We start from the raw sequence: 19,099 nt of genomic DNA, 5'->3' as shown, positions 1-19,099 counted from the left end.
TCATAGCTATTCAACTCTGTCCTTGTAGCACAGCTTCTTAACTCTATCACTGGCTATTTTTCAATAAAAAACCTTATTTGCAACACCAGATAGTAGGCCAGATTTGGTTCACAGGCCATGATTTGCCAGTCCCTCATTTAAGGTAAAGGTATATAATCAATCTTTTTTCAAAAACTAGATTCAAATGATACCACTCAGACATAGATTTAATCCTTAAAAAAATTAAAGTGTACCACAGATTTACATGTTATATAATTAATTCCAAACATTTAATTTTTGAGCATAGCCACTACTTCTTAAGTGAAATCCTTATTTACAAAAACAAAAGGCAAATGTTTAATAATAATACCACATGTAAATAAGAATGTGAAAATACCTGTCTTCAGCTTCTAAGACTTACTAAATTCACATCCATACTAAGAAAATTAACATTGACTTTCCACTCTCAAATTTCTTTCTATTCTTCCTATACAAGTAAAATAACATGTGACAAGAAATAAATGTTCTGTCTACCTATACACCATTTCATCATTTACTTGAGATCCTTATATCTATGAATTACCAAAAAGTAAGATAAACTTTATGATGAGATTCAAAATCCCTAAGCTAGAAAGATCTTGTCTTTATCAAAGTAACTCAGAGACTATATAAGGTATTCTAAATAAAGGAAATCAACTTTTTCCAAAAGTGATACAGTATCAGAAATCCACATATGCAAAAATCACATGAATTTACTTACTGGCAACAATAAGTTAAAGGGGCCCGCTTTAAACAACAAAGGCTGGAGAGGATGTGGAGATAAAGGAACTCTCCCACAACTACTGATGGGAATGTGAACACTAAAAATGGATCAACTGTATGATCCAGAGAATCTACACCTAAGAATCTACCCAAAGGACACAAAAACACTAATTTGAAAGGAAACCTGCATTCCTATGTTTACTTTATTGCAGCACTATTTACAATAGCCAAAATATGGAAACAACCCAAATGTCCCAAAATAGACCAATGGACCAAAAAGGTGTGGTATATTTATACAATGGAATATTACTCAGTGATCAAAACAGAAAAACTCATGCCATTTGCAGCAAAATGGATGGATATGGAGGGGATCATGCTAGCTGAAAATAGTCAGAAGGAAAAAGATAAATACCAAATTGTCTCACTTATATGTGAAATATAAAGAAACCAAAGAAAAGGTCAAGAAAAAGTCAAAACTAGCAAGCTGACCACAGAACTAAGGCATAAAGCAAAGGAGGGGGTGCGTGGGGCAGGATAGGAGAGGGATGAACCCAAGGGAATCTGGCCATGGTTCACAGGGGATACAGAGGCAGGAGAACTATGAGGCCTACAATGATGTAAGAAAAAAATTTTAATTAATTAATTAAAAAAGGTGTAGGTTTAACATTCAATAGTAAAAAAAAATAAGTTGTTTATTTAATGCTCAGTGTAAGAGAAGAACTTTAAGCACTGTTTGTATATTAACTTATTAGCCTTCATACTATACTATGGGGTAGCTGTCACATAAATTTGCACCATAAAACAAATGAGAGAATTGAGGCAACAAGCAGTTAAATAATGTGTTCAAGATTTTGTCTTATTAATGAAAGTATCAGACCTGACCCTGGCTCAACAGAGTTGAACGTCAGAGTCCATGCTCTTAACCAACAACCACACTCTCAAGAAGTAGGTATAAATCTAAATGTAAATAGGGGTATATAGTGGTGTTTTCCTATTCTCAGTAATCCATCATAAAAATCTAGTTGAGTGATGTAATTCTAATTAATTCTTTTTTTAATTGAGGTAACACTGGTTTACAACACTGTATATTATCAAGAGGAATAGGTTTCTACCTCCTCAAATGCATGTCACCACACTATACTCACCAAATACTAATTAATTCTAATGTAAATTTTAACTATTCAAAAGTCATGTGAATTATTAATCTCAGTTTAAAATGCAAATTGATTCAAATATGCAAGCCCATTCCACAGCAGCACTTTCACAACCCTTACTTCCTGCGATCCATTAGATCTTATATACTGGGAGCATAGGCAAAAAAGGAAGAAAAAGGGATGCTGCAGGACAATACTAGAGAGGCTACAACAGCAACACACAAGTCGAATTTAACAATAACATTCAATCAAAACTAGCTTATATTTCCATTTGAGAGTATGTGTCTTAGATACACAGAAATCTACATTCATACATTCCTTAAATAAACTTTTTGCTTAAAGCACTACATTGCCAATAACTATAAATAACTAAATTTACACATGAAAGTTACTGTGATAAGGTAAAACATTTTAAAAAACCACCAACAGTTCAATCCGATTTTTTATAACAACATGTTCAGGCAGGAATAATCCAAATAACATTAGCTAATATGATAATAATACTGATAAATCTCACACTATCAATTCTAAACTAAAACTAGTTCATATTAGTTCATAACCGAAACTGTAAGAAAGCTCCAAAATACATAAAAAAAAGCTATTATCGCAAAACAAACATGACCACTCTTCACCATGCCATACTAAGTATGCAACATAATTCAATCAAGAAGGCTTGCAACTTCCCTTTATAAGCAAATATAATACATATAACATACAGCATTGTATTATAAAATAACATGTAATAAGGGAAATGGCTATGCACTGTCCTTTGCAAACATAGTAGCACTAAAAACAATATAATTTCTTAAAGCAAAAGAATATTGGCAAGTAAATTAAACCAAAAAGTATGAAAAGTCAAAACATAGCACCTCATTCACTCATACCAATTCATGCAACTTTACCACAATTTGGTGGTAGTGTTATCACTGAGTGAAAAACTCAGAATGTGTCCAGATGTAAGAGAATTACTTCAATTGTGGTCCACACATCAGTGCCAAACCTCAAACTCTGCGTTACTCTTTCAGAAACTAACCTAAGAATTTAGAACATTTAGAACAATCTGACATAGCTATAAGAGTTTATAGTTTATAAAAGTTGCTATATTAAAAATTGAAAATTTAAAAACCTGCAGACATCTGGAGAATCAGTGACTTAGACAATATTTCAAAACGAACAGCAATCCCTTTCAGGTAAATGTGAAACTAATTCTTTGAAAATAAGAATTTTGTTTAAATACAGAAGCTGACTTAGCAGGTCTGTGGTAAGACTGAGATCTATTTCACTACCAGATAATGCCAACTGCTGAAAATCACACTTGTTCACAAGGGTGAACAAAGCAGCAAGATGGAAGAAACCTGAGTCCCTAAGAAGGCTGCACAGAATTCCCCACCACTCTGGTTTTGTTTTGTGACAGAGGGAGGAAAAGCTTACATTCTTTAGACCTTTGAAAGGTGGGGGTCTCCATTATATTAGTCTAGTTTTCAACCCAACTACTACAGAGCTGTTTTTTATTTTTTTAAATAAATTTTATTTTTATATTCCCCATACAATTGCAACCCCCTTATTTTGACCCCAATCTCTCCCAGCCCCACCCCTCCCACCCCCCAAAGAGTGTCTCTGGTTCATAGTTTTTTGTTGATTTTGATTTTCACTTTCTTATAGTTATTCATTTCAGAGCTGTTTTTTAAATATTAAGAGAGTCTTTCTCCAACCAATTCTTAAGAGTTTAATTTAAATAATATCGATGTAAATGTTTGCTAACATTAGTATAAACTGGTAAAAACTTTATGGCCCTGTTGCCCTTTCAAGATAATCAGACTTCAGTAAGCATACCATGCTTTCTGCCATGTATCATTTAAAAATATTTAATATTTTAAAATATCAAGTCCTTTCTCATTACCTTGTACCCCTTAAAGTATATACCACTCCAGTGTACTGTCTTTTTTATTATAGCATATCAAAATCTACTCTACAAAAAGCTTAAAAAAGTTTCATGTTCCTTAGGAACACTAAAACAATATACTGAAAGACACCAAAAACTGCAAAGTGCCTACTTCTTTACGTCATAAAATGCCCTACAATGAATTACAATTTTGTCTTCCTAAACCCCTTTCTAACCATGGACACTTAGCTAACAAGCAATTCTGAAATACCAAAAAGAAAAGTACAGATTTGTAGCATACTTCATAAAATAATTAGGACCTAAGAAAAACACTAACAACTTTTGAAAATAGTTTCTACTTAACAATGCTTTCTTTGAAAGAATACTTCAGAGTCCCTTCAAAAACAGCTGGCAGTCCCAAGCAAAGAAATTACAAGATATTTCAATATTTGCATCTAACTAAACACATACTTCTTAAAGATTTATTTATTTATTTATACAAGAACCTGGGTACAGGTCAGATGTGCGGGAGGGTGAGAGGATTCACCAGAGACAGAGCAAGGAACAGAAAAGGCAGACTGACAAAATACACTGCTGAGGGGAGCAGCGGGCACAACAGAAGAGGTCTGCTCGCCATGTGGGACCCTCTCTGGCCGGCCGGAATTGAACAGGCTCTGCAGAGGTTGTGGACAGCTTCACAGCGCAGCGCTCAACCACCTGCGCCACCAGGGGAGGCCCTAAACACATACTTCTAAGTGTATGTTTTGTATTCAGTTTGAAGTAAACATCAATGAATACAGAAAAATGTGTAATAGATCATTTTCTGCATTTCTGTAACATTTTTCTTTCAACAGGATTTTTTCACAACATTCATTTCAGAAATAACAATTTTGTACTCTACAAAAAAGCTTAAAAAATTTTCTTCTTGGGCCTCCCCTGGTGGCGCAGCGGTTGACCACTGGGCTGCGAAGCTGCCCGCGGCCTCTGCAGCCCCAGTTCCATTCCTGGCCACTGGCAAGGGTCCCACATGGCACGACAGACCTCTCCTGCCGCACCCGTTGCTCCCCTCAGCAGTGTATTTCGTCACTCTGCCTGTTCTGTTGCCCACTCTGGCTCTGGTGAATTCTCTCACCCTGCCGCACTCTGACTGTACCCAGTGCTTGTATAAATAAATAAATCTTTAAAAAAAAAAAAATTTCCTCTTCCTTAGGAACACTAAAACAATATAATGAAAGACACCAAAACTATTTAGGGTGACACTAGCATTCAATCCACAAGTGCTTGAGTTTCTATTGTGTACTTTGCATTCTGCTAAATGTTAGGAATACTACAGAAGCAAGACTTGATCCTTGCCTTGCAGAAGCTTATAAAACAATCAAGCCAGTTTAACTAGAGAAGTCAAATAGTTATTTATTTCTCTAGGTCTAAAATTAAAATTCTTTTATGACAAAAGGTAGGACTATTTCATTAACTTTATCATAATTACCTATCAATTTTCTGGGCACTTAAACTTACATATGTCCCTCATTCTCTCTCACAATAAAATTTGAACTGAATCAATTCCAAAATCAATTATAAAATGTTGGCTTAATTAACCAATTTTCCCCATAAATATTTTTATTTAATGTCTCACATTATTTTAAAAAGTCCACCTTTATTAATTTTCAAAATTCTCAAGGTTCTACTTAGGAACTTAACATCTTCACATAATATTCACGTCTTCTAGAAAGCTATAACCGAATTTTATTTGCATTTTATAGTAGAGGAGTTGGGTGGGGGGACTTTTGGAGAATTAAATGAAATGATCTGTAGGTAACCAAATTTATAAAGACTGTTTTAGAATTGCTCCGAGTCTCTAATATCAGCAAGTCAATAAACTAATACTGATCTGATCAAATTTTGTCACAGAACTCTTAAAAACATTTCCAGTTTTTCTTCTTAAAATAGTTAATGATTCATAATGCATTACAATGCTTTTCTCCCTCTCTGACAGCTCCTTAAAGGCTAATTCTGCTCTAAAATGCTGAATTTCTGGCATTTGGGTTGTTTCCAGGTTTTACCTATTGTAAATAATGCTGCAATAAACATAGAGGTACAGTTGTTCTTTTGAATCAATGTTTTGTGTCCTTTGGGTAGGAATGGGATTGCCAGGTCGTATGGTAGCTCCATTTTTAGTAGACTGAGGAATCTCCAGACAGCTTTCCATAGTGGTTGGACCAGTCCGCACTCCCACCAGCAATGTAGGAAGGAGAGTTCCTTTTTCACCACATCCTCGCCAACATTTGTTGTTGCTTGTTTTTTGACATGTGCCATTCTTACTGGTGTAAGGTGATATCTCAAATGTGGTTTTAATTTTCATTTCCCCGATTATAAGGGATGTTGAACATTTTTTCAAATGCCTGTTGGCCAAAAATAGATGACTGGATCAAGAAGATGTGGCATATATACACAATGGAATATTATTCAGCAATCAAAAAAGATAAACTCATGCCATTCACAGCAACATGGATGGAACTAGAAGGAATTATGCTCAATGAAATAAGCCAGAAGGAAAAAGAAAAATATTAGATGGTTTCACTTATAGCAGGAATATAAGGGAACCAAATAAGATATCAGTGTAAAAAAATAATAACAGTACAATACACAACAAAGCAAAAACGAACAACTATAAATCAAAGACATATTGCAGGGGAGGAGGAGGGAGAGGCAACAGAGGGAGGGAAGGAGGCGCACAGGGGACTGAGGTGATGATGCATGGATGCACTGATGAAGGAAACTGTGGTGACTACACCTGAGGGGGTGGGGGAAGTAAATATTGTATAAAAATGAACAACGATGTAAAAAATAAAAAAAAAATTGTAAAATAAACATAATAGTGCTTAAAATAAAATAAAATGCTGAATTTCCTCAGTGCTTAAACCTAGCCTCTTTTTATTTGACTTGATGTTTAGGTCATAGATCAGTACTGCCTAACAGAAATATAACACAAGTTATGTATTTTAAATTTTCTAGTAGTCGCATTTTTTTAAAAGAAATCAGGAAAATTAATGTTTTAACACAATATATTGAAAATATTTTAATATGCAAACAACATAAGTTAATCAGTTATTTGCATTCTTGTATTTCAAACTTGGAATATAGTTTTACATTTATGACATCTGATTTTGGACTAGACACAGTTCAAGTATTCAGTAGCTATAAATGGTCAGTGTTGGTAAAGTCCTCACTTAGAATATCTGATCCATGTACTGATTCAGTCATCACCTATATTCCGAGAGACTTCAAAACTTACACCTCAGTCTTTTATAGATTTTTATAATTCAGACTTGTCTTCTGAGTGCAAGATTAGTAGTTCCTAATACCTAACTGGCATTATTTTAAATGACTCAAAGGTACCTCACACTCAAATATTGTTCAACTTCAATTCATGATGCACCCCTCATTAATGTGGTCCTCTTCTGATAGTTCCTATTTAACTTACTATGATCAGTTTTGGTGTACATTCAAGCCAGGCACCTAGAAATCAACCTCTTGAAATCTTCACACCCATTTCACATCCAATCATCAAAAAAGTTCTGAAAAACAGAAAGTATTTCCCAAAGGGGGAAGGGGGTGGGGAAACCTTCTGTCTATTTACCTCCTAAATATCTCTCAAATCAGTCTACTGCTCTCCATCTCCACCATTACCATCACTCCAACCCTCCTATTCCTGCCTAACTCCAATCCAGTTTCTTCAAAGCAAATATACCTCAAAACTTAACTATGGCATCATCTCTACTTTCAACCTCCCATCCTGATAAAATTTCTCAAGTGATTTATCTTGCCATTAGACTAAAAACAAAACATACCCTGACCTACAAGGCCTGAGCTATATGATCTAACGCCTAAGTGCCTCTAGCCCCATCTGATTACAATGCCCCTCTGTCTTGTCCTCCATCCATCTTGGTCCATCATTCCTTCCTCTCCTGTACTCATCATGCCCCCAATAGCCATATTAAATTTGCTTATGCTGCTTTTCCCTTACTTAGTTCTTCTAATTCCCACTCATCCTCCACATCTCAATGAAGCATTGTCTGGTCACCGTGAAGAAACCAAATTTCTTTTACAAGCTCTTATAGAACCATGTCCCTTCTCATCTCTAGTATGTTTGGCAGATACAGTATGTTTCAATATGTAATTGATGGCTTTCTGCTCATAAGACTACATCTAATTGTGTTTAAAAAAAAAAAAGAAGCTACCACAAGAGGTTCAATAATTATCTGCGAACAGGTACATTAATCTGCCATGTTTTTTTCCTGAGGTGGCATACACAATTATTTTTTTATACATTGTTAATTCTAGAAAATCTTGCAGATTTCCCATATCTGTGTTAATCACTTTCAAAAACACCCTATAAGTGAAATGCCAATGTATAATATTTAAATTCTAATTTTAAATGACACCCAACAGGGGCCTCCCTGGTGGCGCAAAGGGTTTATACTCAGCACTATGAAGCTATCCATAACCACTGCAGCACAAGTTCAATACCCAGCCAGGGAAGTGAACCACATGGCACAGCAGACCCCTCCTGTCTTGCCCGTTGCTTCCCTCAGCAGTGTATTTCAGTAAACCCACCTGTTCTGCTCCCCCCTCTCATCCCTCACACCTCTGGCCTGTACCCCAGCTCTTGTTTGCATAAATAAATAAATCTTAAAAAAATAAATAAAAATAAATTACACCCAACAATAAACACAATGCCTTGTGTATGAAGCATAAAAATTTACTATGTATATTTCAGTACATACATTACTATAAAGGGTTACATATTTCTTTGCATTATGACTTATTGTTGTAAAGACAGAATAACTTCAGTAGCAGTATAATGAGATGAGAGTAGCTATTTATCTATACATTCCCGGTTATAAAACTATGATATGCGTGAAAAGTGCTAGCACAGGTCCATATATTCATACCCATCAAGCAGACATGTAAAACCTGCAGGGACGATAGTACTAAGGTATGGGTAGGCTCTGCCCAGCCCTGAAGTACAATGCACTATTTTCCTCCTTCTCTACCCACCACTGTATTCTTTCTGGCTACCACTTGATAACACTTCACATTATTGTCACACATTGCTTTCCCTCTCTGCTTTTCTTTTTCAATCTATGACTTCACAAAATGTTTCTCAATTTTTACAAGAGAATTTTTGCATGCTGGATGTACAGTCTATTTTTTCTAAAAATTATTTGGAGGTAATGGGTTCTTCAGCTACTTCAGATCCTGCACATTTCAAAAAATAAGAATTTCTAGATACGATGGGACCTAACTGTAACAGGATATGTCAAATGCCAATATTCTTTTGTCAAAAGTAAAAAACAAAACAAAAAAGGAGTTATATTTTAATGGTTAAGTGTCAGAATGTAATTTTTACTTGATTTAGCAAATGCTGCTGTGTGAGAGAAAATTATTTTCAACCTGCTGAGGCAGCAAGTTTCTTTTTATACCCCCTTTATGCTTGAAGCACTCAAGACTATAGGCAATTGAAACTAGATTTATAGGTTATTCACAAAAAAAATCACTGCAAGCAGCACCTTAAAACCTGAAAAATTGTACAGTTCAATGGAATACAGTCTTTAAGTTTACAGTATCAATAGAAGTCAGGCAATATGTACCCTATTTTGAGACAGGTGGTCAACAAGCCTTATTTTCAAGCTTATAATTAAACAATATAAAACAGAGATAGCTATAAATTTGTTCATTAAATAGGAAATATTTCAAAACAGAAAGATCTCTCCAATAAGCTCTCCTGAAAATCAGATAGAAAGCAACTGGTTTCTTCTAGAGTTCTTCAGCATAACCTATTATTGTTTCATCTAACAAGGGTTTTATGATTCTGATCCTTTCCAAAAGAGTGTACTAAGAGTATGTTCATGTCAAAATGGTAAAGACAAAGTATTTTATAATTCTGGATAATAAAAACTTCCTGTACTTAATATACAATCTTATAAAGAAGTCCCAGTATTATTTACCAATATGCCTACACCAAGAGTTATGTTGAAATAATATAAAAAGGCAACTCGATGTCTTTATATAAACTCTTATTGAAGGACTGTTGCTAATAGTGTAGCATATGAAGGTGTAGTTATATTGATGATGCAAAGTTTGTTTCTCATTTGAAGACTGGAGTCATTCACCTGAAATCTCTTGGGAATAGGTGTCTTGGAAAACTGAAAACAAACAAGAAAGGCACAGACAGGGGTGGACTGCATAACAGGAATATGAATTCTTATTCTTGATCATTAATGTGTTAGGGAGGAAGCTTCTAACTAACGGAATGTGAAAAGAAGTTCTCCATCTGTGAACAGGTGAAAACTTAGAAATCAGAAATTCCAGAAAGATGTACTGAAGTTGTGTAGTGATCTCAGGGCAATGTATGGAATAGAGAAAGCTCCTCAAGTCAAAGAGAGCAATAACAACTTTATAATGCATATTACCTTTCCATGCTCCTAATTTTTTCAATTTGTCCCATGGTATTTCTCTAGTACTAAATTTTGATGAAGACACTTATAAGCTATAATTTTTCTTATTCAAAGGCTGAATGGGAGCAGAGTTTGACATACTTGGCTCAGAGTATATTAGTATGGTGATGGTACCAGTAATCAGATAATCCCAGAGGGTAAGATGAAATATCAGGGAGACAAGGCAAGAAAGGAGACTTTTAAAGTTTATTTTCTCTTTCCCCTCTATCCCCAACCTCTCCACCCAAAACAAAAACCCAGGAAAGAAACCTGGTTAAATCTTGGATGTTAGAAACCTGGGATTCCTAGGAAAATACGTTCTTTAAGAATGAAAAATAAAAATGCTATTTCTAATGCTACCTTATGGCATCTTGATTTCAAAACTGCTGGATAAGACAAAGACACAATATAGTGCCTTACCTTTTCAGACAGTCTTAAACTTCAGAAAAATACAGACCTATCCAGATTTTTAGATAAACCTCATCAGCACTTAAATGAACCACTGCAGGGTAAAGGTTCTTTGATTCCAATACCATAATTTTTAAAATAAGAACATTAACTTTCTAAAGAATAAAGTAAATTCACACGCCACAAAATTCAATTTCTAATTTCAATCCAATTTAAAGATTAATTGGCTTTAATCCAACTTTATTTTTAAATGTGGTATTTTGGGTCAACAATTTAAATTAGAAATAGTCACCAGAGGTAGGTAGAAATGAGCACTAAATCTCTTTTTTGGACATTTGGACTACCTATAATGCTGAGGAAATTAATACTCTGCTTCAATTTCTTCATCTGTACATTGATGGAGTTAAATTATACAACCACTAATTCTGTGGAAAATACCTTTTTCAGAAACAAAAACACATCTGATTCTGTTTCTATTTTTAAAGTTTCAGATGGTTGATAAGATTAGTAGAAATATACAATTTCCCCTTAACGGAACTCTCCAAAGAGGAAAAACAAGCAAGGCAAAGAATGAAGTAAATCTTGTATCTAGACAAATATATTCAAATTCAATCCATCCATATAATCAAGCATTACAGAGGTCCAATACCATTTAGATCATTAAACACAGCCACTAAAGTCTAAAATTCCTAAGTTCTAATCAGCAAAACTTAAAACTTTCAGTGCTATTGGCCATTAAGAGAAGAAAAAAAAAATACTTTCAAGTTTGCCAAGATGGCTACTGTTGGAGTTGTATTTTAAAATATTGATTTCTCTGGGGTTCTGATGAAGACTAAAGACAGGAGAAGTGAAGTATAATAAAACAATAACATTCTACACATATTGGTACCCCTGGTACATATACATATTGGTACCCCTTGAATATTTTCTGAAATAAAAAAAACTCAACACTAAATGTTTCCCTAAATTAGTAAGTGAAGCTGATAGAACAGATTTAATATTGTTTAAGTATTTTAGTATCTATTTCTTTTTTAGGTCCTCAGTGAATAGACTGAAAATCTAGGAGATTCTCTTGTCTTCTTGGAACAAAATCAGTCTGCTCAAGACTCATCACGAATTACATAAAACGCTCAAATTCCTAGAAAGATAATCTTATCAGATCGAGAGAGAACTCCTGGCTTTTCTACTCACCACCACACAAACACAGCAGTCAGGTAGAAGAAACAGGTAACAGGTAATTTACAACACAAAGTAGCAAACATTACAATGTAGCATTGCTAGGGATTTAGAACAAAAATAACAAAGCAGTGAGGACCTGGAACTAGACTTAGAGACCCTAGCTAGGGAATTTTGATTGGCCAGCTTTCCAAGCTCAACTGTATCAACTTTGGGAGGGGTTGGGGGAAGGAGCCATTCCCAAACTTCCAGTGGATGCCTGAAACCCTGTATATACCATACATACATGCACATGCATACATACATGCATACATACCCATGATAAAGTTTAATATATATAAGGCACGGTAAGAGATAAACAACAATAACCTAAAAATAGAACAACTGTAACATTATACTGTAATAAAAGTTATGTGAATATGCTCTTTCTCTCTTTCCCTCTCAATATCTTTTTGCAGACATTTTCCAAGCCCCCATAGGTAACTGAAACCTTGGAAAGCAAAACCACAGATAAGTGGGCACTAAGTATATACAGAAAAATGTCTTTGCATGCCTTCAAAGAGCTTAGAATCCAAAGAACAATTCAGTATGTGTTTGGAACCAAAATAATTAGACTAGATTTTCTAAAGAAGGCAGGGTCTTGTTGGAAATTAGTAAAAAATTAAGTTTGTAACTGAAATTATATTACTAATTAAAGAACTGAGGCTCAATCTAATAATGGGAAAAGCTCAAATTGAACAGTGAGTCAAGATTATTCAAGACAACCTTGTAAAGTATACTGAAATTTAGAGATTCCAACAAAAAGAACATAAAACTGAGTTTTTAAACACTGAGTTTTTAACTTTGTATGGTGTTCCATACAAAAACTGTAGGGAACAATAATGTATGACACTTATGAGCATCAGATTTGCAAACTGGCCCCTGAGCTCACAATCCAACACCAATTTCTAGCTAAGTCACTTATGGAAAAGTACTAACAATTCCTGCCTCCTTGTCCTCACCTATAAAATGGAGTACCTGTAGGATCAGGAGCAACATCTTCAAAACACAGGTGTTCTATCACTAATCCAAAATTTAACTCTCAAAATCAAACCCCCATCTCTGGGGCACTTGTAGCCTCCAGAATCTGACCCCAACCTTTCTCGTGTTATTCCTCACTGGAGTCACTTTTACTTCCAGGTACCATATAGATCAAGTGTCAGTTCTACAAACAACAAGCACGCTCCTACTCTGGGTCTCTTTTCCAGCTGTTCTGTCCAAAGCCTTTTCCTTATCACCTTTTAAAGTCCAAGTCTCTGTGGGAAACTCTCTCCTCTTCAACCCTGTTACACATTCGCCTGCTCCTCCGTACACTTTACCACCCCGGTGTGTGCATTTATTCTTTTATTGCCTTTGCACTAAGATCAGCGAGCAACCAGAGAGCAGGGTCAAGTCTTTTCCATGCTCCTACCCCACCTCTCCTTCCAGACTGGCCCTAGGAAGGCCAGCAAAGGCGTTACTGAATCAAACTCAATGTTTACAACAGTAAAGGCCGCAGTACTAGAAACTGTTTAATTGGCATAATTTTTAGTGCTTTCAGAGCCTAAAACCTTGCCATGAAATGTCTTTAAATATCAGGCCAACGCCATCCTTGGAAGAAAGTTCTACAGAGCACCCACACTAGTTGACAAAGCGGTCATTCTTAGCTTCAGAAGTTGTGTGTGTGCCACAGAAGGCAGCTTCACCCCAGTCTATGCTGTACTTTAAAATAATCAGAAAGCAGCGGCGGCCGGGGGGCAGCCCCAGCCATGCCCCGCTCTGTCCCCAACTTCCCACAGGCCCGCTCGTCCCGCTCCTCCGCACTTGCTTCTCCAGCCCTCGCCACCCTCGTCCCGCCGCAGCAAACATCCGGGAGCAGCGCGGACAGCCCCGCGGGTCCTCCAGGGTGGTCGGGCTCGGGCCCGGGCCGTCGCCCGCCCCGGCCTGCCCCGCCCGCGGCCCCCGGCCTGCCCCCGGCCCACCACCCGGGGCCCAGGCCGCGCCGCGGCCGCCCGGAGAGGAGCCGGGGGACTCGCTCCGCTCCGCGTGGCGCCGGGGGCGGAGCCCGCCCGAGGGCCCGGGGAGAGGCCGGGGGCGGGCGGCGGCCTCCGCCTACCCCGACACGCACCCCACCGCCCCCGACTCCAGCCTGCCTGGGGGCCCGGCCCGCGCCGGCGGCCGGGCGGCCGGCAGGACTCGCCACTTACCAACCCGCCTGGGACAACGCTGCGCTGGGGACCTCAGCCATGGTAGCTGCTTAAGCCGGAGGGGGGGCGGTGGGGGGCCGGAGTGGGGGTTGGGGGAGGCCTCCTACTTGAGACCGAAAAAAAAAGAAAAAGAAAAAAAAAGAAAGAAAAGAAAAGAAAAAAAACTCCTCTGGTCGGCTCTGCAACTGGGCATGCTCAGTGCGGCCCGCGCTTCCGCGTGCCGGTTCCGCTCTCCGCGTTTTCCGAGGGGCCGCGGGGGCCGCCCGGCGTGGGGCCGGGGGCTGCGGCGCGCCGGAGGCGGCGACCCGCCGGGGCCGGCCAGAGGCGCGGGGGTCGGGGGTCAGGTTCTTAACCGAGACCGCGAAGGCCCTGCCCCGCCATGGTGTGCTGGTCTAGGGGGGGGGGGGGTCACTTTTACGAGTTGCACACCCCGGGAAAGGGTGGGGAGGCTCTTTGTGGAGCAGAAAGTGACGTGCGCCGCGTGTCGGCGCCGACGGGCAGTCGCCTCAGAAAGGGCGAGGTAGCGCCGGAGTTGAGGCGGATGGGTGGGTACGGGGGCGGGGGCGCGGCCATGAGGGCCCTCGCCGGTTAGGCCGCACGTCGTGCGTGCCCCGAAACTGGGACGTGCCCCCTGCCTGCGCCGCAGAGGGGAAAAGTTTACTTTCTTGGAAAGACTTGCTCTGGAAACCTCTTTTTTCATCTGCCGGGAGCAAACAATGGAGTGGGATTGTTCCCTCGGTTTCCTCAGACCGAACTGGCCAGGTCGAGCACCGCAGTAAAAGTGAATTTCAGCCCAAGAAAACCTGCACTTGGGAACTGAGGGAAACGTGTAGTGGTGTCAGCGCGTGTTTTTTTACTCTTGGCTCGTCCGCTGAGCCCGGCCGTGACCCAGGGCCGGCCGGTGACGCTGGCAGCGGCACCCCCGAGGCCTGGCTCCCAGCGCCCCCGCGCCGGTGCCCTTCTCCAGCTCCCCTGAGAGCTGAAGCGCTGGGGCGGGCCCCCGCGTGCGCATGCGCGGCGGCGGCGCGGAGGACGCTCCAGCGCGATTGGACGAGCGAGACTCGCACTCGCCAATCGGAGAGGAGCAGGCGAAAGCTAAAAGTTTGCTCCGCCCTCCTCGCGCCGTCACTTCTGCGGCTGCCCGGGGCGGGGACGTTTCCGAGTGGCGGAGGCAGCAATGGCCCAATACTAGGGAGAGCCCCAAGTTAAACTCTTAACCGCAGCTGCTTTATGTGAAACCGTAGTTACAAATTTAATCGGAGACCGTGGGACTGGGCGGAGCCGCTTCTGAAACTGGGAAGCAAAGGGTCAGTTAGGGGATAATTGCTTTAGGGAGCGCTAAAATTCTTTAATACAAGTTTTTCCCTCATTTTAAGTAAACTATGTTTGAACTTCCCAAAAGTCATGATTCTAACATTGCGATGCTTTGCCTAACGAATGCTATTGAAATGTTTCCAAGCACATTGCTTACATACTCATTCCAGTGAGAGATGGTGTTGAGACACAGGGCAAGCTAGGAATTATGCAGTTTCAGGGACAGTGCAGGAGGGGACCTCTGAAGAATAGGGAGGCTTCAGAGATAAAGACAACCAAGGAAATGAAACCAATTCCACTAGGAAAAACAAACATCTCAGGACCAAGGACAACATTGTTAACGCTGGCCCTGTTTTCCTTCAGGTGGTAAAGGGAGGCGGAGATTGGAGAAATGGAGAGTGGTTTAATTTATGGACAACTTAGAAGGGCAGCTGTTTAACTTCAATGCAGGGATGCCCATCCAGAGGACTGGGCCATAAAGATAAAGATGCAACAAACGGGGAAAGACAGACCTGTTAGATAAGGAATGTGAAGATCCCCCACTCAGTAGCAAATTAAGTGAGACAGAGGAGAACTAACCAATCACAAAGAGACTGGTGGAGCTTTAGAATAATGAGGGAAAGAAGGTATATATTCCCTGACACACGACTCCACTTTGGCTTCCTTTCCCCTCCCAGGCCTGGTTCCCTGGCCTGGGAGTCCCATTTTATTTCTGTTCTTTTTCTCCTCAATGAACTTTTTCTTTCTCTAAACAAACCTGCCTCTTCTCGCTTGCTTGCCTGAGCGTCTGCGAAGTTCCTGCTGCAGCTTTGGGAGACACCAACCTGTGGGGGGTCTAGTGGCTGGGACTCAGCGCTGCCCCTGCAGCCTGGGATCCATTCCTGGCTGGGCGACTAGGCCTGACAATTCCGGTATCAGTGTTAAGTACTTTAGAACACAGTTACCTTCAGCCTGGTCCCTACAGTGTGCAGTGGTGCACAGAATGCGCATAGCCCTATACATAAGCCACAAAAATACTTCAATTAGTAGGTACCAGTCATTTCCAGGAGTCGGGGAAGGATTTACTGTTCTGAAGGTAAAGAGAACTCAAAATTGAACTGCTAGCAATTTTTTATTGGTTGTCAAATAGAATCTTTTCTTACAAGTTATTTACATTTTGCACTTAGGGTAACTTTGCATGCTGACTTGTTAACCATTGAAGTGATATGTTGTCTCAATCATCAGAACTCTTCACTGGCTCACATGGGAAGCTTTTACATAATTGTTTTCTTATGCATTGTAATCCAACAAGAATTTACCACTGCATGTTACTTACACACCACAAAATACTACAGTCCATTACTTTTGGAAATGCTTTGAAGAATGGGTTGAGGGTTTCCACCGGAGAAATTTGAAACAATATATAAATATTAGTTGAGTAAAAAAGAAAATGGATAAAGAATATGCTTGAGCTTAAAATGCCACAAAACAAGATGAAAATGCATACATTGTTCAAAAATGAAAAATGATGTAAAAAATATATAAAATTTAAAAAAATTTAAAAATGCCACAAAATAAGTAAAAGAATAAAGGATGAAAACTCTTCTATCAGAGAAATACTAGAGAATATATGTAGAAAAAATAATGCTAGAAAATCACCATTTACCAAATAGATCACAACTGAATCATGCAGATCAGAGGATTCAAAAAACCTTGCAGGAAAGCTTGTAGAGTACAAGATTTTCGCATGGTCTCAGTTTCAAACTGCCTTTCTTATTACAACAGGGAAAAATGTACCTTTACCTTTAAAAAACCCAGTGCATTATACAAGTGACCAAAACTTAGAATCATTAATCATGGAACAATCTTATGTGTTCACTGATGTAATGCAATTAGAAATACATATATAATTTATATATATGTAACATAAATTATTTAAGCAGTTTCTAGACAGGGGTTCTCAAGCAGTCCATGGTCCCTATTATCCACTCTGCCTGGGCACTTTTGGCATCTGAGGAGACATTTTTGGTTGTCACAACCTAGTGGGGAGGGTAATGTTGTTAAACATCCTACAAAGCTCCTGATAGCCACCTCATTACAAATATCTGATATAAAATATCACCAGTGCAATGACTGAGCTATCTAGGCTATGTTGGAACAAGTAAAATATGAGGAAACAGACAAATAAATCCAGAATGTGGTGTATTCTACAGGAAACTTGACCTAGACTGTTCAAATAAACCCATGAAACATAAAAAAAAATTTTTTTTCCAAATTAAGCTCAAGATATAATCCTGATCTTATAAAAAGAAGAAGGGGAAGGGACTTTGAGGCAAAATGTACCAATTTTAAGAGACTAAATATTGGATAGTATAATGGAGCTATAATTTTCTTCAATAATGATTTTGTCCTTAACTTTAGGAATTATATGCCAAATGTTTATGACTGAAGAGTTGTGATATTTATAACTTATTTTCAAATTACGTATACACGTATGTGAAAGAGATGGTAATGTGTCAGAATGTTAAAAATGTGTGACTGAATAGGAGAATCTGGATTTCCCAAATATATATTTTTTTTAATTTTTCTCTAAGTTTAAAAAACTTAAGGGAAAAAGGATGGATTATACTCATTTCTTTCATATCAAAATGTCAAATTGGAATTATGTTTTATATAGATAGTGTCATTGAAAATGTTAGCTGCTAACTAAATGAGAATATGGATTCCCTTTTTTAATATAATAAGTAATTGATTTACAGAAAATATAAAATCTACAATGAGTTAAAAGTTTGGGGAGATCCCTAGGATGACAACAGACTTTGTAGGTTCAAGAAAACAAAAGGAGTATTTAAATTTATTTGGAGTCTTGGTGTGAATTAACAGAAGAGAGATTGAGAATTTATTCATCGTTTTGCCCATATCATTTCAGCGAAGGGACTTTCTCAGACTGAAAAAGGATAGAAGAATATGGATAAAAGGAATAGAAAACATAATAAAAGGTGAGGTTTTTAAATTACCTAGCCCCATTGAGATACATAAAAATCTTTGACCTTAATTCAACTGTATCCCAGGGAAATAATGAAATGACTTGTTAATAACTTAGATGAGCCTGTGCCAGAGAGCCCTGAAGAACTGCTGAACTCATCAGTAAATGTTAGAAGCATGGAAACAGGCAAAAATATTTTTAGTTTTAAGAAAGAAAAAAGAATCTTTTCAACAAACAGTGCTAGAACAGCTGAATATCTACATCATGCTCAAAATCAATAATATATAAATATAAGAGCTAAAACCACAAAACTCCTAGAAGAAAAATAGAGGCAAATATTTATGACCTTGGGTTAGGCAATAAATATGACATCCAAAGAACAGGAAACACAGAACAAAAAAAAATTTAAATGAAATGTACTTCATTCAAATTTAAATCTTTTGGTTTCGAAGGACAATGAAAAGACAATCTACAGAATGGGAGAAAATAGCAGCATATAGAACATATAAAGAACTCTTACAATTCAAAAATATAAAAATACATCTTTGTTACAATATGGGCAAAGCATTGGAACATTTTTCCAAAGAAGACATACAATGGCCAATAAGTAAATGAAAAGCTGCTGCTCAATATCATTAATGATTAGGGAAATACAAATCAAAAGCACAATGAGGTACTTGATATACACTAGAATGACTATATTTAAAAAATTGAGATGGACAATAACAGTGTTTGTA

At 38.3% G+C, this 19,099-nt stretch overlaps 1 protein-coding gene across 1 annotated transcript in view; it reads right to left on the bottom strand.

Annotated features, from left to right (window-relative positions):
• Window positions 1-14,124, bottom strand: part of TDRD3 (tudor domain containing 3) — a gene marked incomplete at both ends in the record, with an annotated part of 127,567 nt that extends 113,443 nt beyond the window's left edge. Inside the window, one exon of the mRNA XM_084235239.1 lies at window positions 14,084-14,124. Coding sequence (XP_084091365.1) covers window positions 14,084-14,124 — 41 coding nt within the window. The remainder of the gene's footprint in view (window positions 1-14,083) is intronic.
• Window positions 14,125-19,099: the final 4,975 nt, after the last annotated feature.

Source organism: Talpa europaea (genome assembly GCF_964194135.1).
Source record: "Talpa europaea genome assembly, chromosome: 6".
In the NCBI taxonomy this organism is placed as follows: domain Eukaryota; kingdom Metazoa; phylum Chordata; class Mammalia; order Eulipotyphla; family Talpidae; genus Talpa; species Talpa europaea.
This window is presented reverse-complemented; position numbering and strand designations above follow the sequence as displayed.